Raw genomic sequence first — 20,210 nt, 5'->3', positions numbered from 1 at the left:
AAGAACTTGTGCCTGAAATTTGGGGAGTTTGGCTGGCTGGTTTGCCTGCTGTTGCTTATCTGGTTGCTGGGTGAAGGTTTCTTTTGTTATAGAGATTACCTGACAGGTTCGAGAAATTGACGGGAAACAGACAGACATGCTTTCTGTAGCCAAGAAAGAATACAAGGGGACATTCTCAGGGCCTGCGGAAGCTTGCTTACCTCACTCTTGACCACAAATACAAGATAGTACTCATACATATGAAGATGAGGTTTAAATGATTTATCAGTTAGTACAACTGAGCAACATGTGAACACTACACATTCTAATATCACAAAGGTTGGTTTTATGAAATAAATTTTACTAAGCAATAAGCCATAAATGTAGAAAAATACATTTTACCTACAAACTCAATCAACAAGAAACAAAAGATTCATATATAGTGCATAATTACTTAGCGGTAACCACACAGGGGTTCCTACACTTTACAATAAGTGCTAGCATCAAACAACAGGAAAAGAAGCATTCACAAGTTTAAGAGAAGTGAATAAAAAACGGCAAACAGTACGTAAACAGTGCAAGAAGGTGGGAAAGAGGAGTCTTCAGAAAAACCACGGAAGAAAAGGGAGGCTCCTACAGAGCAGGGTTCAAAGGGGAGGATCCTGGCCATTTCACAACATGAGCAGCATGGATAGCACTGGAGAAAAACACATTGTACTTTGCATCCATTTCCAATACCCAGCGCCCGAAGTCAGGCAGGCAGGGGACCTGTGGTGGGACCGGGCTTACCGCCAGCCCCCAGGCCGGGGGCTGCCTGCAGCCAGTCCCTCTCCAGGGTCCTCCCCCTACTGCCTTGTGCTCTGCCTTTTCCAACATTCCCACTATGTTCCAATTGCCCTAACCTTGGGATACTGGGGTCCCCCGAAGTACAGAAAAGAGAGCTTCCTAGTCAAGTCTCTCTTCTCTGTACAGTCCCCCAACTCCTCCCCCAGGGAGTAGTATGAATTCTGGGGAGAAGCACAATTTAGATCCAGCTGTTGTTTTATCAGGAGAATTTCCTTGTGGGCTGAGAGTCTGAAGAGAGACGAATACACATAAAAATAGAATCAAAGAAAGCGGAAGTATTGGCATTGCCACCCAGCAAGGGGTAGACAGAGCCTCAGTTGAGTTCAGCTGGGATTGAAGCAGCCTGCCCCAGAGACTCCCTGGGAAAGAGAGACCTTCAGCAATCCTCCCAAATCATTACCTCAAAGTCTCCCTGGAGCAGGGCATCACTGTTTATGTACAGTAGCAAATGGTCAGGATTAATATCTTCAGGCCTATTGTGGATAAAAATACTACCCTTTTAATTCCAGTTTACAAAAATAGGAGTAATATTCAAAACAATGATTGTCTATTTTTCTATTTATTTTATATAAAAACAAACAGCTCAGGCGAATCTTCAGTCCTTGTGCACACTGTATGAACGGCTCTCTATTATATATATATATATACTCTTTATATATTCGTAATATATATGTCAATATCAATAATTGGTCCACAAAGTATATCTGTGCATTCTCTAGTGCTTCGTAAAAAGAAAAACAATATTATTATCAAAATATTCATTTAATGGCTTGACTTCATACATAAATACATGTGGGACAGAACACGGGAGCGATGACAGTTCAGTCAGTTGGGAAAAACGACTTCTCATTGTGTCAGGGCTGTATACACAGGATAGCTGGTAACTCGTCGCTACAAATACGGTATTCGCCGTCCTTTGTTTTTAACCCTTTGTTTATACCTTTTCCCTAGGACAGCCGCCAAGTATTTCTTAACAGCCATTTGCTTCCGGTAGCGGCTGTAGCTGTCAGTGAAGATGCCGTCCGAGTGGCGCTTGGAGAGCGGCTCCGAGTCGTCGTCCGCGCCGCCGCCCGGGGTCCCACTGCAAGGAGAGGGGTCGGGAAGGGGGCGGCGGGGCGGGAGACACCCGGTGAGTAGACGCGGGGTGAGCAGGCAGACCCCACCCATCGAGGGAATCTTTGGGGGAGGGAGCGAGCTCTCCGCGCCCAGCGCGCCACTCTGCCCCGCCAGGGAGCAGTCGCAGGGAGGGCGGCGATGGTAACCCCCGCTACTCCCTCCCCATCAAAGATCTCGGAGCACCAAGTCCTTATAGGATGGGCCTGGGAAGAGGTCCCGGGCCAAACGCAAGCGATTTAAACCTAACCCCTCTCCAAACGCTGCCCTCTCAGATCTGACCATCAGTGCTTTTGCGCTCAATTGTCCTAACCGTTCCCGGACGCCCCCACCCACGCAGAGAGAAAAGCACCCAAGAGCCCTGAATTTCCCGTTGGCTGTTGCCGTGGAGTTTACATCGATCCCGCAATTCCCAGTCAGAAGGGAGCACTGCTCTCCTACGCGCTAAGTTGAAAACCGTGATAATAATACAAGTCGACAGGCTGCAGGCAATACTTTTCATCACATGAATTATTCAGTGCGGAAAACGTATTGTGGTGTCCCATGGGCTCTATTAAAACGTTGCCTTCTGGTGAGAGAAGCTCCCGCAAATCCTGTGCTTTGGGTTTGTCTGGCACGAGCAAAAACTGCTTCCTTAAGTGTCCAAATTTGAGGATTTGTTTGTTTCGAGTTGAATTTAACAGTGAAAGAAATGTAAGGAAAGAAAAAAGTCAAACGTCCCAAGAAACTTGAAGGTTTTGATGGCCTGGAGAGGGGGGAACTTTTTTTTTTATTATTACTCAAAACGGATCAGACATCCCGGTTTTCCTGCCCGCTCCCCTCCTCGCCTCATTCCCAAGCTCTCTGGGCAAACTTCTGGCGCGGTACCTAAACCTTAGCCTGTGGCAGGGGGCTGGCCGCCCTGTAGACCCTGCGGCGCAGACGCACCCTCGGCCCCACGTGCACGCAAGGACGTAGAAGCAGCCCCGCCCCCCCAGCGCGCGCCGGCACACACACCCACCGCGGCGCGTGCGCGCGCGCCATCACGCGCCGATTAACTCTTTCGCAAACTCTTACCCCAAGCCCTTGGCCATGAGCGTCTGCAGGTATCTCCTGGCGGACAGCTGGTCCAGCACTTTGCGGTAGGCCTTATCAAGGATCCCGTGGGCGACATCTCTAACAGGGAGGCAAAGTGCGTGCCCGGGGGTCACTGACTCAGTGCCCAAGTGGCAGCCCCAGGTCCCCCGCTAATCACCCTTGCCCCCCAGCGCTCCGGAAGGCACTAGGGAATAACTTTTGGGATGGTCCCGTGAGTACCAGGAACCAGAGTTCGTCCTGCCCTCCCAGGACCTCAGGTGTGGAGCCTGGCCGGGGCGCGCACTCACTGCCGCCCCTTGGGCCGCAGACCTTTCGGTCCCCATGCGGCCCTCCTGTCCACACAAACCGGCCCGCTCCTAACTTTCTCTCACTCCCGTGGGGACCAGCCCGGGAGAAGAAAGACTGGAGGGCTTTTATGAAAAACCACCTACTCGATGGGCCATCCCCTGCCCCTTTTTCCCTCCCAGTGCCCGGCTGCGCGGCGGTACCTTTCCTCCGCCGGGTAGTAGAGCGCGTAGGCATCGCGCAGCGCGGAGGCGGGGCTCCCCACGCCTGGCGGCTCCGAGTCATAGAAGTCCTGCTGCGGGTTTCCGTCCTCGTCGTACGCCTCGTTCTCCGGCCTGCAGGGGTAGCCAGGGGGCAGAAGGAGTGGTCAGTAGGGTCCTTCCCCGCCTCTGCGAGTACCCAAAGACCCACAGGGGCTCTCACGATGTTCCTTCTTCCAAACGACGCCCCTCGGAGAACTGTCTCTTCTAGGACAGGGGTAGGAGGAGGAAACGACACCCAACAGAAATTCCCATCCCTCCTCTCGGGGGCGAAGGGTCGCCCTGCGGGCGCCACGGCCTCAACGCACCCTGGGAAGCCCAGACGTCTCTGCCGACCTCGCACACTTGGCTGCCGGGGAGGACCGCTCCTACCCCCGGCCTGGCTCTTAAGCCTCCCGCACAAGGAGCGGCGGGCGGAGACGGGAGAGGCCCTGGGAGAGAATCGCTGGCCAACCGAGGACCGGATGGGGAGAGGCCTGGAGCCAGAGGGGGTGGATGGCTGAGGAGTCCGGCGGCCAACGCGGGCAACCACCCCCACCCAGCCTCCGAGCCCAAGGGAGCCCTTCCCCGCGCAGATGTAGGTCACGGAGAACCTCCGGCTTCTATTTCGGGCGGGAGAGGATCTGGCGAGAACATGAATAATAGATGCCCCTAAACTTAGCCTGTTTGGCAACGGCTCATTCCGTGGCGTGCCCGTGCCCTCCAGTGCGTCTTGTCCGGAGAAAGTACCAGGCACACAGGACTTTGAAAATAGCCAGGGGTGAAACAGGGCTTTTAAGTCTAGTAAGTCGGTAAGTTAGCGCTAATCGCTTAGAGGTGGCCGGGCGGCGGGACGACGTCTCAACCCCGAGGCAAAGGGAAGGGTCAATAGGGCACCGAAAGCCAAAATCTCCCCGTCGCCCTTGCCCACCGCCTCAGTTCCTGATAGAGGACGGGAGAGGTGGGTGAATAGACAAAACCCCCTCGCTTTCTGCCTCTGGAGAGACTCGGGAAGCGGCCCAGGCAAGTAGCGCTCTTTAGGTGGATCGGTCATATTCGTTCCTCCCCTCGCCTTTCCTCCATCCCTGGAGAGGTAGGGGCAAGGCAAGCACACCAGCGAGCCCGCCCCACAACCAGCCTTTCCTCGGCGACGCGCCTCTCTGCCCTGGTCCCGCTGCCCGGAGTCTCCAGGTCTTTCTGGGCACCTCCACCCCTACTCCGTGCCCAGATACTGAAATCCTAGTACCGAAGCCAGAACCCATCTCTCCGGCCAAACCAGTGGTCAGCGACCTCTGAGGAAATCGCTCTTGGTCGCGGCTCGGAGGAGCAGCTTTGCGGGCAGAACGCGCGCTCCTCGCCTCCCGGAACCGGGTGCGCCGCGGAGCGCGGGTGCTGCGCCGCGCTATGAGCTTCCACTCGCCCACTGACAGGCCCGGGACTCTGGGGCTGCGGCGGAGAACCCGGGCAGCACCGACCGCTTACAAACCAGGAATTAAGAGGAGAAAATTTAAAAAAAAAAAAAAAAAAGGCAGGGTTACTGCAGCCTGGGGTGGGCAGGGCTACCCTCCCAGTACTGCCTGCCAGCTGGCTTTCTTTTCCTCCTTTGCATCCGTTTCAACTGTGTCTCCCCCTCCCATCTTTGTTTCCCTTCTCACATATCGCTTCTCAACTCTACCTGGCCAGCACTCCCCCTCCCCAAGACTCTAAAAGCAACTAGAAAACCTATCACTTGAGAGAAAGCTTCCAGTGGAAAGAATTCGAACTGAGGTGAGGGGGAGAGCCGGGGAGCGAGAGGGAGACCCCGCCCCGATAGCCTAGAACAAGCCGTAACAAAGCCAAGTCCACGGGAGCATCACTCTCAACCCCCCAACCTGGGTGCCGGAGCCAAAGTTCTCGGAAGTCGAGCTAAGAATCGGGGAAAGAAGTCAACTCAGGGCCCTGCCCATCCCCCCTCCCAGGGGAGGGGCTGGGGAAGGGGAGGTTTCTTCGGCCGGTTCGAGGTGCGCTTGCTCCACCCGGGACCCCGGGCCTGCGGCGGGCTGGGGGACTGCCGCCGAGCCCGAGAGGAGTCCGGCCCAGATCCCCGAAGTGACCCGCGACCGGACCCAGGCTGGTGGCGGCGCAGTGGGGGCGCATGGGGAGAGGGAAGTAGCCGGACCGAGGAACTGCAGGAGGGCGACCGCGAGGAGGTGTCGGGGGAGGGGGCGGACGGCAAGTCCCAGCCTCCGCTCCGCTCGGGCGGCCAGCACCTACCTGATCCCCGGGAACCGGAGTCCGGAGGCGGCAGGTGAGCCGTAGACGCTGCTGTGCATCAGTATCCCGTAAACGAGCAGGGCCAGCCTCGCTCCGCTACACATGGTCATTCTGCGCAGGACGGGAAAGAGATCACGCAGCAGTCCCAACGCCCCTGGCCTTCCACCACCCCCACCCACGACCCCCTAGAAATTCCTCGAACTGGGGGAGGCCCAGAGCTCCCCTCCGACTCCCAGGGTTGAATCCGGCTTAACGACAAGCCGGCTCGCCCCGCCACTTCCTTCTCGTTATAGTTAGAAAATACGCCTGTATATATCCAGTGCCCAGTAACTCGCCAGAGCTCGCGCCCAGAAAAGCTAACTCGTACCCCGATGCCGGCAAAAGAATTAGCAATCAGGTGAGTTGTTTGGTAAGATTTTTTTCCCTCTTTGTCATCCAACTCTTACCGCTGCCAGGAGAGGATTTGCTGCCAAGTAGGACGGCGGGCAAAGAGCTTCTCCAAGTTTGTGCGCTGCAGTCACAACCCAAGAGGCATCGCCAGACGGCGTTAGCGTCTGAGCAGGAGCCGCAGGAACGAGCCGGAGCCGCGGGAGGAGCTGGAGGACTTGTTTGCTGAGTCCTGTTATTCTGTTCAAAAGTTTGACGACGCTCGGAACTAGGACGGAGCGTGACACCGAGAGAAGGGGGGCGAGAGGAGAGATGGAGAAGGAAGACGGAGGAGGCGACTAGCTGAGTGGGGGTGGGAGACAAAGTGGCCTGAAGTCCACCGAGAAGAAAGAAGTGATAAGGAAAGAAGCAGAGAGAGAGAGAGAGGGCCTCGGCGAAGTCGGCGTCTGGGGCAGCCGCCAGGCCAGACAGCTCGAGCAGGCAGCGCCTTCGCTGCTCAGAAGTCTCTCTGGCTGCTTCTGAAGCTGCGGTTTCTTCTACTGCTGCCGGTGGTTATTACAGAGGTGACCAGCCCTCTGCTCCTATTTATCTGGGCAGTTAGCAGAAATCTATCCGAACGTGGTTTCAAAACAGACTTTCTTGTCAACATCTGTCTGCCTGTGGCCTTTTAAGTCCAGAATATTTTGTTGCACTGTTGCGCTCCGATTTTTATACGTGGAATGACTTCCTTTTTTTTTTTTTTCAGTCACGTAATGATCGGGTATCAGAAAAAGACGTCAGCATCCTAGTCCCTCAAGGAACATATTAACTATCCTCTGCTGTCCTCCTGGATAAGATCCGGAGTCATCGACTTCTCATAAACACCTTTCACTCATACTGTACAATTTAAAGGAGTTTAATTACCTTGATGGTTTTCAGTTTTACCCACTTCTCAAGGATGGGTAAAGAATTCATAGAATCTTGAGAATGGTTTAAAAAAAATGTTTTTAACTACGTCTCTCTTGTTTTCTTTTTGCTTTTTCATCAAGCCCCAGCAATCAGAGCTCTGGGCTCTGGAATTAAAGCACCATCAAGCTCTCCTATTAATAAATTTAATTTAGATCTCCTAATTTCTTGCCTATGTTCTTTTAGATAGACAATTAAATGTGGAAGTCGTTTTGTTTCTAAAGGGAAGTCTTGGAGGATTTTCAGTAAATCGCTAATGAGTCTGGGCTGTGGTTGACAGTCTGGCTCTGAGTGGAATTGATTAGAGTTATAGATTAGAAAGAGTCCTAAACCCGGCCTGTGGTGCTGTCCAGGCTCGGAGTGCTGAACTATTTGGTTGCAGATGCTGCAAGCGTTGAAAATTGCTACTAGTTTAATTTTTCACCAGACCCTCTAAATCGGAAGATTTGGTAGTGGCACCCTTATAATGTGGCAATTCATTGTCCAGGTACCCCCCCCCCACTGTTCAGATGTGTCCCTTCCTTGCAGTGTCCACGAATGCCCTTAATGGTGACAACTGTCTGACCCCTGCCTTTACTGTAGGAGGAAAAAGCACTTTATGTCTGCCCTTTAGTTCTGGTTTGGGGATCTCTACATGGCCTATTTGGATACCTTCACACATTCTGTGGCTCTTACTCATGTTAACAATGAAATGGCGAAATTGTATTTTACAGGAAAACTGAAATTTTAAGAACTGGGGGGTGGGTGAGAAATATGTTTCCCCATTTATTTACAACTTGAGCTCTGTGTGAGGAAAGGCAGACAGACTGGGGAAGCATGATGATACCCAGTACAAGTTCACTCCCTGAGGGTTTTCAACAGGAATCCCTTCCATGGGGGTGGCTAAAAATGTTTAACTGAAAATGAGGTGGAAAGAGGAAAGCCCAAAGGGAACACCACATCCACCCAGAGGCTTCCAAGGCCTGGAGTTATTTAAGAAGATCTGTAAATTTCTACTCCAGTAAGAGAACTCAGGTCTATTTCTTTTAAAAGGGAAGCAGAGCCATCAATAACCATTAGTGTGCATTTTAATTATTTGGATCTTAAACAAAAATTAGAGGAAATGGCAATTTCGTGGGAGTGCTTCCTGTTACTATGATTTAGATCTAACATTTAAACAAGCTATATTAGTTCTGCATGCTTCTTCTAAGACAAAATTAGAATGCTTCTCATTCTCAATGCCTTTCCTGCTTATTGGAGATTTAATATTTTCTCCAGGATGACAAACTTTAGATTGCTTCGTTCTCACCACGAATGGCCAGAAACTGTCACTTCTTAGTTTATTCCTGGGAATACTCAGATTGCCCATTTGCAGTAAAGATTAAAGCCACATCTACACGGGAATGAATCGCTTTTTCTCCATCTCCTGTGTTTGCTGATCTGGGCTGCAGTGTTTACATGCGTGTGCTCCGTGTCCACCTCTGCCTCTGGGTAAACTCGCACACAAAGAGCCGGCGGTGAAGACACGACCGAATAATCCAGCGGAAATAATCCAGCTCTCTCACTAAAGCACCCGCAGCTATTACCGACTGTGGCTTTCCTGTCTTCCGCCTCGCTTCACGTCAAAGGTGAACCCGATTAAAATCCTTCCTTTTCCCTCCCACGCGAATTCTGAAATGAGTTCAATCTGTAGAAACATCTGAAAATTTCCAAGACTCCTGGTACCGGTTCACGACTCAACTTGAGTCAAGGGAGCCCCCATGTGGGGAGTTTGTTGACTTCATGGCCTATTAAAGGGGGAAAACCATAAACACCATTAACTTCGTGCGGAGGATGACGGAACCCACCACCCCCGGCGCCCCATCCCCCCCCCCCCGCCCACACACACACACACACACACACACACAAAGAACCCGACCTGCGCCTCTGTTTCACAAAGCCTGTGCCACCGGACTGTTCTCGGCTTGGACCCTGTGAGCGCAGACTTCAGGATCCCGCACCCCAGGATTACCAGCTTCCAGGCCAGAACCCGTCCCCTCAAGTGAAAGACTAAGAGAATTTGAGATTCTGGGTCACTGAATTTCAAAAACAACAAAGCTTCCGAGACCCACGAATTGCTCAACACCATCCAAAGACCTGCCCAGCCCCGATCCACAGCTGTCTGGAACAATCGAACCCGAGATGATAGGGTCGTCCTGCAGAACTTTCCTCCCACAGAGAATCTCCAGCTAGGCGAGTTTGATGTCCCACGGGCAAAGATATTATCATGTTCTCGAAAGTTCCTGGGCCTCTGGGAGGGGAGATGCTGGGAAGGCTGAGGAAGAGAGGGATCTAGAAGCTTTGGACCCGGCTCCAGAACTTCATGGGTCTGGGGCTGCTCGGCTGCTTCGGCAGACCCTGGGCGTGAGCGCAGGCCCTTCCTGCTCCCTATTCGATGGAGAGGAATAGGGGGCGACCGACGTCTCAAAGACCAAAACTACCCCCGGTGCCGGAAAGTGGTCTTTTGCTTCGAACCTCGGGAGTGGTCTAATTAGAGCATCAATGCTGCTTTCGGCGGGAGTGAGGAGGAGACCTTGTGTCTGGGGGTTTAGGGATGCAGAGAGGAGGAGGTGCGCATCACGCCCGGGATGGAGAGACCCAGAGTCACCCCGCGCGAGGTGACAGGGGTCCCGGCCAGGCCCGCGCAGGAGACCGCGGCGGCAGACGTGGGCTCGTTCACTCCCTACGTAAGCAAGAAGAGAGAAACCATCAGATCGCCCAGGTGTAACTGACAGTGACACAGGGGGAAGGGGAGGATCCGAAGAGGGGCCTCGGGAGTCAGAACTTCCTGTTTATAAATAACGCAAAGCAACGCCAATCCTCTCTCCAATCGCCCCACCCCTTACCATCAATGCTCACCAGACCAGATAGGAGGATTCCAAGGTGGCAAAGTTTCTTTCCCGATTGTGGAAGCGAAGAATGGCCCGCAAGTGGAGTTATGTTCGGTTAGAACTGGTGGTACCGCGGAAATCTTCCACCTGAAAAGTCTCACGGAGGTCTCTCGGAGGGTCAGAGGGCAGGCAGTTTCCGGCTAAGCCGGGAGCTATCCAGAAGAAACTGTTTGGAAGTATTTGTTGGAATATATGTTGGTGTTTGATCAAAGACCTTGAATTTCAAATCCGTAATGTATCAACTCCTTTGTGTCCCATTCATCCTTAGGATATGGAAGCATTCAAACTTCTGGTCTGAAATGGTGGATGCTAGCTAGCTACAAGTCAGACTTGTAGCTTGCCTAACTTGTTTTCCCTGGTCACAGACTTATCAGTCTCCTTGAAGTGTCAAGCCTTGAATCCTTAAACAGCTCTCGATTTTAAAAAAGAACCCTTAAGCCCTTGAAAAAGTGTGATTTGTATTCAAATAGGAGGAATATGTCTATCTATGAGTTTGAATTTGCAGATGGCTTCAGAGCATTGGCAAATACGTGGCATAAACAAGACTCAGCTTCCTAGGGTAAGACTTCCACTACTTTCCTTCTGGCCTAGCTACTCATCCTGCATAATTACCATGCGTTCATTTTTCCTTTCTTGGCTGTGTATTTCTCCCCATTGCTCTGTACAGCCACCATCCGCATCCCCTACCCCATGGATTTTTTTTTTTTTAACCACATGGAAGGACATGTTTGCGCACATTACCTTCATACACTCCTGGTATAAATAACATTAAACCAGATTGGAAAAATCTTATATTTTCATTCCATTCATTTCTATTCAGTACCTAGCTAGGAACTAGGCTACAGTAAGCTTTTTCAGTGAGCAATCTCCTTGCAAAACTTCCTCCTCTCCTATGAGTGACGAGAGTAAATTGCAACACTGTATTCAATTTCACTGGAGACTTTTTCTCTTCTGACTCTTCTGTAAATGTGATGACTCATGACTCACTTCATACCGATTATACCTGTAGGGAACCCCGAATGTTCTGCAGTGGAACATCATGACCATCATTTACTGGACTGCCTGCATCATGCCCCTCTGAACTCAGGATGTACAAAGGAGCTGATGAGCTTAGCCAGAATGTGTCATGGCTTCTCTGACCTTCAGGACTTGGTGCTTCACCCACTCTGAAAACAGTCAGCCAAGGGAAACCTTTCCAAACCACATGAACAAAAGTATTCCTCTCAATTCAAGAATAGAATTGCATGTTCACAAAGCCAGGAAATTTTGCTAGTTTTTTCTTCTTTCTTTTCTTCTTTTTTTTTTTAATTAAACTTTTTATTTTCTATTGGAGCATAGCCAATTAACTATGGTGTGATAGTTTCAGGCAGACCATAAGGGGACTCAGTCATACATATATGCCAGTTGTTTAAGATGAAGCAGATGCTCAAGAAGCAAAAACTGGGCCTGAACCTTTGCTGCAGGTTTGGGTGATTTCAACCGCCTCATGTATATGGTTTTTCTAAGGTCTGGTTCTCTGACCATAGTTTACTGGTGATGGGGTTCAGGGCATGCTGCCCCAAATATGCCGCTTTGGCATATTGATTACTTTGAATTAAAGCTACTTAAGAAACAGCTGGTGCAAGAAAAACACTCTGAGCTTCCTTTGTCACCCTGAAAGCAGGAAATAAATCTGCAATGTGAAAGGTACCCTCCCTGTCCCAGGAAGCAGAAGGGGCATGTTCATCATCAGAGATAGAGAGTTGAGGGCCAAGAAGGCTGTCTAAGCAAACCTTGTTGCTTCTACCCTAATTTACTACCCAAATGCAAACTTCTCTGTCTTGTCAATTCCTCACTAATTTATTTATTTTCTTTATCTGGAAGGTATAAACCTTCCTGCTTTGGTTTTATGTTGCTGTTGTCGTTGAGTTACTAACTCCTGTTCGACCCTTTGTGACCACATGGACTGCAGCACATCAAGCTTCCCTGTCCTTCACTATCTCCCGGAGTTTGCACAGATTCATATCCATTGTGTTGATGATGCTATCTGAACTCGTAGTCTCTTATACTCTTCTTATCGTCTCATATTTCTATGCGCTTCCATACACACGAATTAAATTTGGATTTTTTCCTTTTGTTAATGTATCTTACATCAATTTAATTAGCTCAACCAAAGAACCTAGAAGGGAAGAAAAGAAGGGCTTTCCTCCCCTATCCTGGGTACCAAAAATATATACCCCATACTTCACTGTGCAGCACCTTCCAGATTCTCCTGAGATTTCCAGAACACGTCCTCTTAAAAACCAAGGAGAAGAAAGTCTTCTAATATTCTGCTCATACAAGTCTTAAATGCAGGAAGAAAAGCTTGGATAGGATCCAGGAAACCCAATATCTTAAATTAGTTTTTGTGACAGCCTCTGAAAAAGTTTGAAGGAAGATCTGTGTGCAAAATAAGACAAGACTTTTTTGCATAAATCAAAAAGGGATATGGTTGTATGAGTTCATAGCATCCCAAACCTCTGTACTTTGTATTCAAACTCAGCCTTATCTATCTGTGAATATAGGCCTGTTTGTAATAATTTGGGAGCTTTTGGTTTTCATTAAGCTTATTACTAGCACCTTGTGTTAATAATACTATCTCTACAAGTACTTTTTAACCAGTTCTTCTTTCCACCCAAACATACACAGGCATGATTTAATTTTTTAAAAAAACTATTATCTTCTTGAAATACAACTATATTTGCCATGAGTTTACTATTTTAAAGCTTCAATTATTGTTTCTTTAAATTATCTTAAGTCCTTCCTTCCAATGGGGCTGCATGATTTTGCTCCTTACCAGTCAATATCAGCAATAACAGTACAATAGCAAAAATAATTATCTATTGAACACTTACTATGATAATTGTTTAATTAGAGTTATTTCCTTTACCCTCAATCTCCTTTCTAGATACAACTATTAATCCATTTTACAGATGAGAAACTAAGACTCCAAGTACTTAGGTAACTTACCCAAAGTCACACAACTACTACACTGTTGTTAGAGAAATTAAAATGGAGGTAGTCCTGTTCAGGAACAGAACAGAGCAGGCCTCTGACCTGCCTGAACACTGCCTGGATTTATGTGCCCAAGAGCTCACCGACTGCTACTAGCAAGTCACGCCCGCACTTTTGATAAGAGAGGAAGTGAGGCTTGGAATTTTCTCAACCCCCTGGAGCCCTGGCCAGCCCCCAGGGTCTAGAAAATCTTGTGACTCACAAAATGAAACAAAGAGCATTGTCAAAAAAAAAAAGGTAAAGTAAACCCAGTGCAAACTGATTGATGATATCAGTTTTCAGCCTGGGATTACAATCGAGAGTCCCCCAAAACTGCAGTTTGAAGTCTTACCCATGGGATGGACACACCACCAGAGACCTTCTCCCAGCTGGGACTCCAGATTGCTGTTAACCAGGGTCTTCTCAGCAGTTTTCAAGTCTGGATATTTGTTGGTTAGCCCAATTTGGTGATGTATGTGCTCTTACTTTTCTCTACTGTTTCTATTTCTCTGCTCTTAACGATTGTACATTGAAATTAAGTCAATCCTCTACCAAACATTCAAATTGTTTATTGTGTGCGGCAAGTGGTTTCTTTTGTAACAAATCCTTCGAACCTAAAACAAAAGTTAAACTGTGGACAAAGTAGAGATTCAAAGTCTCAGTGACTTCAGACAGTACTATATTATACTAATATATATTGACAGAATATATCATACTAGTTTACATGTTCATTTGACTTAAGACAGTAGTATAATATATTAGTGTACACATTTATTTATTCCAGAGTTGTTATACAAATTACAAATACAAATTACTAATTTAATATGACATGTAACTTGTGATTTGTCTTAACTGAAAATACGTTTCTTTTCTTATTAGTTTTTAAATAGAAATTGTGTTTAATGGGAATCAGATGCTACTAACACAACAGAAATTGGTTTTGTTAGATTACAAACATCACATACTTATGAACTTTGCTTTATGGAATAAATATATTTCTAAAAATATGTCCATTAATGTGCCCACATTCTTACTTATGTCATCAAATTGTTGAAAGGTTAAAAACATTGCCATCCTGAGTCATTATTTAAAATGATTTCATATCTAAGAGTGTAGAAGAAGTTTCAGTGATGTGTTTAAGTTAAAAAAAAAAAGAATTATTCTATAAGAACACCATTTAATACCCATCATATCATTCATCATCATATCTTATTAAATCATTGTATAATTTAATACCACAGAAATCATATGATTGCCAGTGAGTCAAGGCTTTTGTGAGTCAAATGAGATGATATATATAAAAATGTTTTACAAAGAATAGATCCTAGACCAGCATAAGAGATGGAAAATTACATTTTCTGGGCTGCTTCTTTAACAGCAGTGATTTGCTCTGTGTTAGCAATGTCCCATTTAATCCTCCGATTGTCCTGGGAGATACATTTGGTACATTTATTTCTTTTTTTTTTTACCAGTGGATAAACTGAGACTCTTGAAAGTGAACTAACTTCACCAAAACACACAGCTAATAAATGACAAAGTGAAATTTCCTACTCAGGACTGGCTGTTTCCAAAGTTACTGTGCTTCCTCCTACCATTTGGCCTTCTCATTCAGTTCAGTTCAGTTCAGTTCAGTTCAGTCGCTCAGTCGTGTCTGACTCTTTTGGACCCCATGAATCGCAGCACGCCAGGCCTCCCTGCCCATCACCAATTCCCAGAGTTCACTCAGAATCATGTCCATCGAGTCTGTGATGCCATCCAGCCATCTCATCCTTGGTCGTCCCCTTCTCCTCCTGCCCCCAATCCCTCCCAGCATCACAGTCTTTTCCAATGAGTCAACTCTTCGCATGAGATGGCCCAAGTACTGGAGTTTCAGCTTTAGCATCATTCCTTCCAAAGAAATCCCAGGACTCATCTCCTTCAAAATGGACTGGTTGGATCTCCTTGCAGTCCAAGGGACTCTCACGAGTCTTCTCCAACACCACAGTTCAAAAGCATCAATTCTTCGGCACTCACCCTTCTTCACAATCCAACTCTCACATCCATACATGACCACAGAAAAAACCATAGCCTTGACTAGACGGACCTTAGTCAGCAAAGTAATGTCTCTGCTTTTGACTATACTATCTAGGTTGGTCATAATTTTTCTTCCAAGTAGTAAGTCTTTTAATTTCATGGCTGCAATCACCATCTGCAGTGATTTTGGAGCCCCCAAAAATAAAGTCTGACACTGTTTCCCCATCTATTTGCCATGAAGTGATGGGACCAGATGCCATGATCTTCGTTTTCTGAATGTTGAGCTTACTGTACAATTACCATTATTTTAATTACTTTATTATTCTTATTGTTATTTATTTATTTTTATCTTTTGGCCATGTCACTAGGTATGTGAGGTCTTAGTTTCCAAAACTTAGTTTCTAGACCAGGGATTGACCCCACACCCCAGAATTGGAAGAGCAGAGTCTTAACTGGACCAACAAGGAAGTCCCACCATTATTATTAAAGGGGGAAAAGCATCAGCTTTCATAAAAAGCACATGATTATTTAACAAAACATGAGTTTTAAGCCAGTATTTTGAATAACTCTTCTTGCTTTTTCTGAACATTTTAAATAAATGAAGAGGTTATGTGTAAGTATCATTTTAAAGACATTTTAAAGCGATAAGTAATGAATAAGGTTGCACTGACAAGTATTTAAAAATGTGATAAAGTTGCAATAACTAAAACAGTGTTGTGCTGATGAATAATACATAAGAGGAATAAATATCAAGTATATAAACACAAAGAAATAAGCACTACTGGGACTTCCCTGGTGATCTAGCAGTTAAGAATCTGCCCGCCAATGCAGGGGACATGGGTTCAATCCCTGATCCTGGACGATTCTGCGTGCCTTGGAGCAATGAAGCCCCTGCACTGCAACTCCTGAGCCTGTGTTCTAGCACCCAGTGCTGCAGTTACCAAAGCCACCTCTCCCTCGAGCACGTGCTCCACAACAAGAGGAGCCACTGAAATGAGAAACTTGTACGCCCCTAGAGAGTAGCCCCCTCACCACAACTAGAGAAAGCCTACACACTGCAGTGAAGACCCAGTGCAGCCAAAAAGAAATAAATAATTTTTTAAAAAACCACACTACTACGTAATTTTTAATGGAAAGAATAGAATACTGGGACACGGGATGTCTCGGACTTCCAGAAACTGGAAGAGGCAAGGAAGGTTCCTTCCCCAATAGCTTTCACCAAGCAGATGGTCCTGTCAACTTAACTTGGACTTCTAACCCCTGGACCTGTGAGACAATGAATTTCTGTGGTTCTGAGCCATCTGGTTTGTGCTACATTGTTACAGCAGCTCTAGGAAACTAATATATATGGTATAATCCCTTCTCCCACAAAAGGTGTAGGTAATTCCCAGAAAGAAAGTGAAAGTCACTCAGTCATGTCTGACTATACAGTCCATGGAATTCTCCAGGCCAGAATACTGGAGTAGGTAGCCATTCCCTCCTTGAAGGGATCTTTCAAACCCAGGAATCAAACTGGGGTCTCCTGCATTGCAGGCAGATTCTTTACCAGCTGAGCTACCAGGAAAGAATCCACTCCAGTATTCTTGCCAAGAGAATCCCCATGGACAGAGGAGCCTGAGGGGCTAAAATCCGTTCCCAGAGGATGCTGGGAAATACTGACAACTACCCTGATGCACCACCATAAAGCAATTCATAGAGAATTGGGGAGCTACTCCTGCTTGCAAGACCTACCAGACCTTTCAGAACTAACACCCAAAAAAGATGTTCTTTTCATTATAGGGGACTGGAATGCAAAAGTAAGAAGTCAAGAAACACCTGGAGTAACATGCAAATTTTTGGCCTTGTAGTACAGAATGAAGCAGGGCAAAGGCTAATAGAGTTTTGTCAGGAGAACGCACTGGTCATAGCAAACACCCCCTTTGAACAACACAAGAGAAGATGCTACACATGGATATCACCACATGGTCAACACAGAAATCAGATTGATTATATTCTTTGTAGCCAAAGATGGAAAAGCTCTATACAATCAGCAAAAACAAGACTGGAAGATGACTTGCTGGGAGAAATATCAATGACCTCAGTTATGCAGATGACACCACTCTTATGGCAGAAAGTGAAGAGGAACTAAAAAGCCTCTTGTTGAAAGTGAAAGAGGACAGTGAAAAAGTTGGCTTAAAACACAACATTCAGAAAACTAAGATCATGGCATCCGGTCCCATCACTTAATGGCAAATAGATGGGGAAACAGTGGCTGATTTTATTTTGGGGGGCTCCAAAATCACTGCAGATGGTGATTGCAGCCATGAAATTAAAAGATGCTTACTCCTTGGAAGGAAAGTTATGACCAAACTAGATAGCACATTAAAAAGCAGAGATATTACTTTGTCACAAAAGGTCCATCTAGTCAAGGCTATGGTTTTTCCAGTGGTCATGTATGGATGTGAGAGTTGGACTGTGAAGAAAGCTGAGCAACAAAGATTTGATGCTTTTTCTTGAGAGTCCTTTGGACTGCAAGGAGATCCAACCAGTCCATACTAAAGGAAATCAGTCCTGGGTGTTCATTGGAAGGAATGATGCTGAAGCTGAAACTCCAATACTGTGGCCACCTCATGCTAAGAGTTGATTCAATGGAAAAGACTCTGATGCTGGGAGGGATTGGGGGCAGGAGGAGAAGGGGATGACAGAGGATGAGGTGGCTGGATGGCATCACCGACTTGATGGACATGAGTTGGAGTGAACTCCAGGAGTTGGTGATAGACAGGGAGGCCTTGGGTGCTGCGACTCATGCGGTCGCAAAGAGTCGGACATGACTGAGCAACTGAACTGAACTGAACTGACTGCCTAGAAAAGAATGGATTTTTACAGCTGTAAACTCAAATATGCAAAACTGTACTTTATTTTCCTGTAACTGAATTTCATTTCTGCCTTGAGCTTCTATTACTACACGACAGCAGAAATGGTCATCTAATAATTTCTAGGTAAACTCAGTCAAATCAGACATCATTTCACGTTTTTAGTCAGTCAATCCAGGAAGTTTTTTCCCCAGTAAATTCCAGGGACACCCACCCCCCTCTACTCTTGTCCAACTCTGCAACCCCATGGACTATAGCCCTCCAGGCTCCTCTGTCTATAGGACTTTCAAGGAAGAATACCAGAGTGCGTTGCCAAGCCCTCCTCCAGGGAATCTTCCTGACACCAGGGAGATCCAAATCTCTGACATCTTCTGCAGGTGGGTTCTTTACCACTAGAGCCACCTGTCCCTGGAGACCACTTCTAGCCGTGAGCCTTCTCTCAGCCAGTCCTGCTCATCTCTTGAGCACTTGGGGATCATTAAAATGCTGCTTATCTCTTGAGCACTTGGAGATCTTGAGCGCTTGGGTAGCATTAAAAACTGCTCTCCTGCAAGCCCACAGGTAGACTCAGAGGGCAGGCTCAGGCTCTCTGCCCAAACCTCCCCTCTGGGCTTTGTCACTGCCAAGCTATACTTAGGGAGGGGACTTCACTGTAAAGCTTGGATTTATCCTCGGCTCTCACATAGTCACACAAAAAAGGCAATGCCAAAGAACGCTCAAGCTACCACACAACTACACTCATCTCATACACTAGTAAAGTAATACTTGAATTCTCCAAGGCAGGCTTCAGCAATATGTGAACCGTGGACTTCCAGATGTTCAAGTTGGTTTTAGAAAAGGCAGAGGAACCAGAGATCAAATTGCCAGCATCTACTGGATCATCAAAAAAGCAAGAGAGCTCCAGAAAAATGTCTATTTCTGCTTTATTGACTATGCCAAAGCCTTTGACTGTGGGGATCACAAGAAACTGTGGAAAATTCTGAAAGAGATGGGAATACCAGATGACCAGACCTGTCTCTTGAGAAACCTGTATATAGGTCAGGAAGCAACAGTTAGAATTGGACACAGAACAAAAGACTGGTTCCAAATAGGAAAAGGAGTATGTCAAGGCTGTATATTGTCACCCTGCTTATTTAACTTATATGCAGAGTACATCATGAGAAACGCCGGACTGGAGGAAGCACAAGCTGGCATCAAGATTGCCGGGAGAAATATCAGTGACCTCAGATATGTAGATGACACCACCCTTATGGCAGAAAGTGAAGAGGAACTAAAGAGCCTCTTGATGAAAGTGAAAGAAGAGAGTGAAAAGTTGGCTTAAAGCTCAACATTCAGAAAACAAAGATCATGGCATCAGGTCCCATCACTTCATGGCAAATAGATGGGGATACAGTAGAAACAGTGGCTGACTATTTTTTTGGGCTCCAAAATCACTGCAGATGGGGACTGCAGCCATGAAATTAAAAGAAGCTTACTCTTTGAAAGTAAAGTTATGACTAACCTAGATAGCATATTCAAAAGCAGAGACATTACTTTGCCAACAAAGGTCCGTCTAGTCAAGGCTATGGTTTTTCCAGTGGTTATGTATGGATGTGAGAGTTGGACTGTGAAGAAGGCTGAGCACTGAAGAATTGATGCTTTTGAACTGTGGTGTTGGAGAAGACTCTTGAGAGTCCCTTGGACTGCAAGGAGATCCAACCAGTCCATCCTAAAGGAAATCAGTCCTGGGTGTTCATTGGAAGGACTGATGCTGAAGCTGAAGCTCCAATACTTTGGCCACCTGATGCGATGAGTTGACTCATTGGAAAAGACCCTGATGCTGGGAGGGATTAGGGGCCGGAGAAGGGGACAAGAGAGGATGAGATGGCTGGATGGCATCACCCACTCGATAGACATGAGTTTGAGTGAACTCTGGGAGATGGTGATGGACAGGGAGGCCTGGCATGTGCAATTCATGGGGTAGCAAATAGTCGGACACGACTGAGCAACTGAACTGAACTGAACTCCTGCTTGCAAGCGCCGGCAACATCTCTATCTGTTTTATACATATAGCCTCAGCTTCCATTTTGCTATTGCTTTTCATCTTTAAATTGGGATATAAGTCTGGTCACCCTCAAAGGATTTCTGCATAGAATTAATACCTTGTTGGGAAGCACTTTGGAAAGACTGGAAGGACTAAGACCGCAAGGCTTTCATTTCCTCCTACGGTGGATGTGGACGCCAGGAGGAGGAGAATCCCGGAGAGAGGGAGCAGAGGCGCAGAGAACGTGTAGCGACTTTGAAGATCAGCCCCAGTGAAC

General features: G+C 47.1%; 1 protein-coding gene across 1 annotated transcript; it reads right to left on the bottom strand.

Annotated features, from left to right (window-relative positions):
• Positions 1 to 1,716: 1,716 nt before the first annotated feature.
• On the bottom strand, positions 1,717 to 5,902 carry ADCYAP1 (adenylate cyclase activating polypeptide 1). The gene is made up of 4 exons (XM_068994000.1): positions 5,793 to 5,902; positions 3,504 to 3,635; positions 2,995 to 3,093; positions 1,717 to 1,906 (listed from the first exon to the last, which is right to left on the bottom strand). The coding sequence occupies exons 1-4, from the start codon at positions 5,900 to 5,902 to the stop codon at positions 1,717 to 1,719; spliced, it is 531 nt and encodes a 176-aa protein (XP_068850101.1).
• Between the last annotated feature and the right edge of the window lie 14,308 nt (positions 5,903 to 20,210).

This window comes from Capricornis sumatraensis, chromosome 21, assembly GCF_032405125.1.
Source record: "Capricornis sumatraensis isolate serow.1 chromosome 21, serow.2, whole genome shotgun sequence".
Lineage (NCBI taxonomy): Eukaryota > Metazoa > Chordata > Mammalia > Artiodactyla > Bovidae > Capricornis > Capricornis sumatraensis.
Note: the sequence above shows the minus strand (reverse complement) of the source record. Positions and strands in the feature narration are given on the sequence as shown.

What these genes read in the sequence shown, in the direction of transcription:
- ADCYAP1 (XM_068994000.1), bottom strand. Translation starts at nt 5,902, where the DNA reads ATGACCATGTGTAGCGGAGCGAGGCTGGCCCTGCTCGTTTACGGGATA. An exon ending in CTCCGGTTCCCGGGGATCAG is followed by an intron (nt 3,636 to 5,792) that starts GTAGGTGCTGGC and finishes CTACCCCTGCAG; the next exon opens with GCCGGAGAACGAGGCGTACG. An exon ending in CTCATGGCCAAGGGCTTGGG is followed by an intron (nt 1,907 to 2,994) that starts GTAAGAGTTTGC and finishes CTCTCCTTGCAG; the next exon opens with TGGGACCCCGGGCGGCGGCG.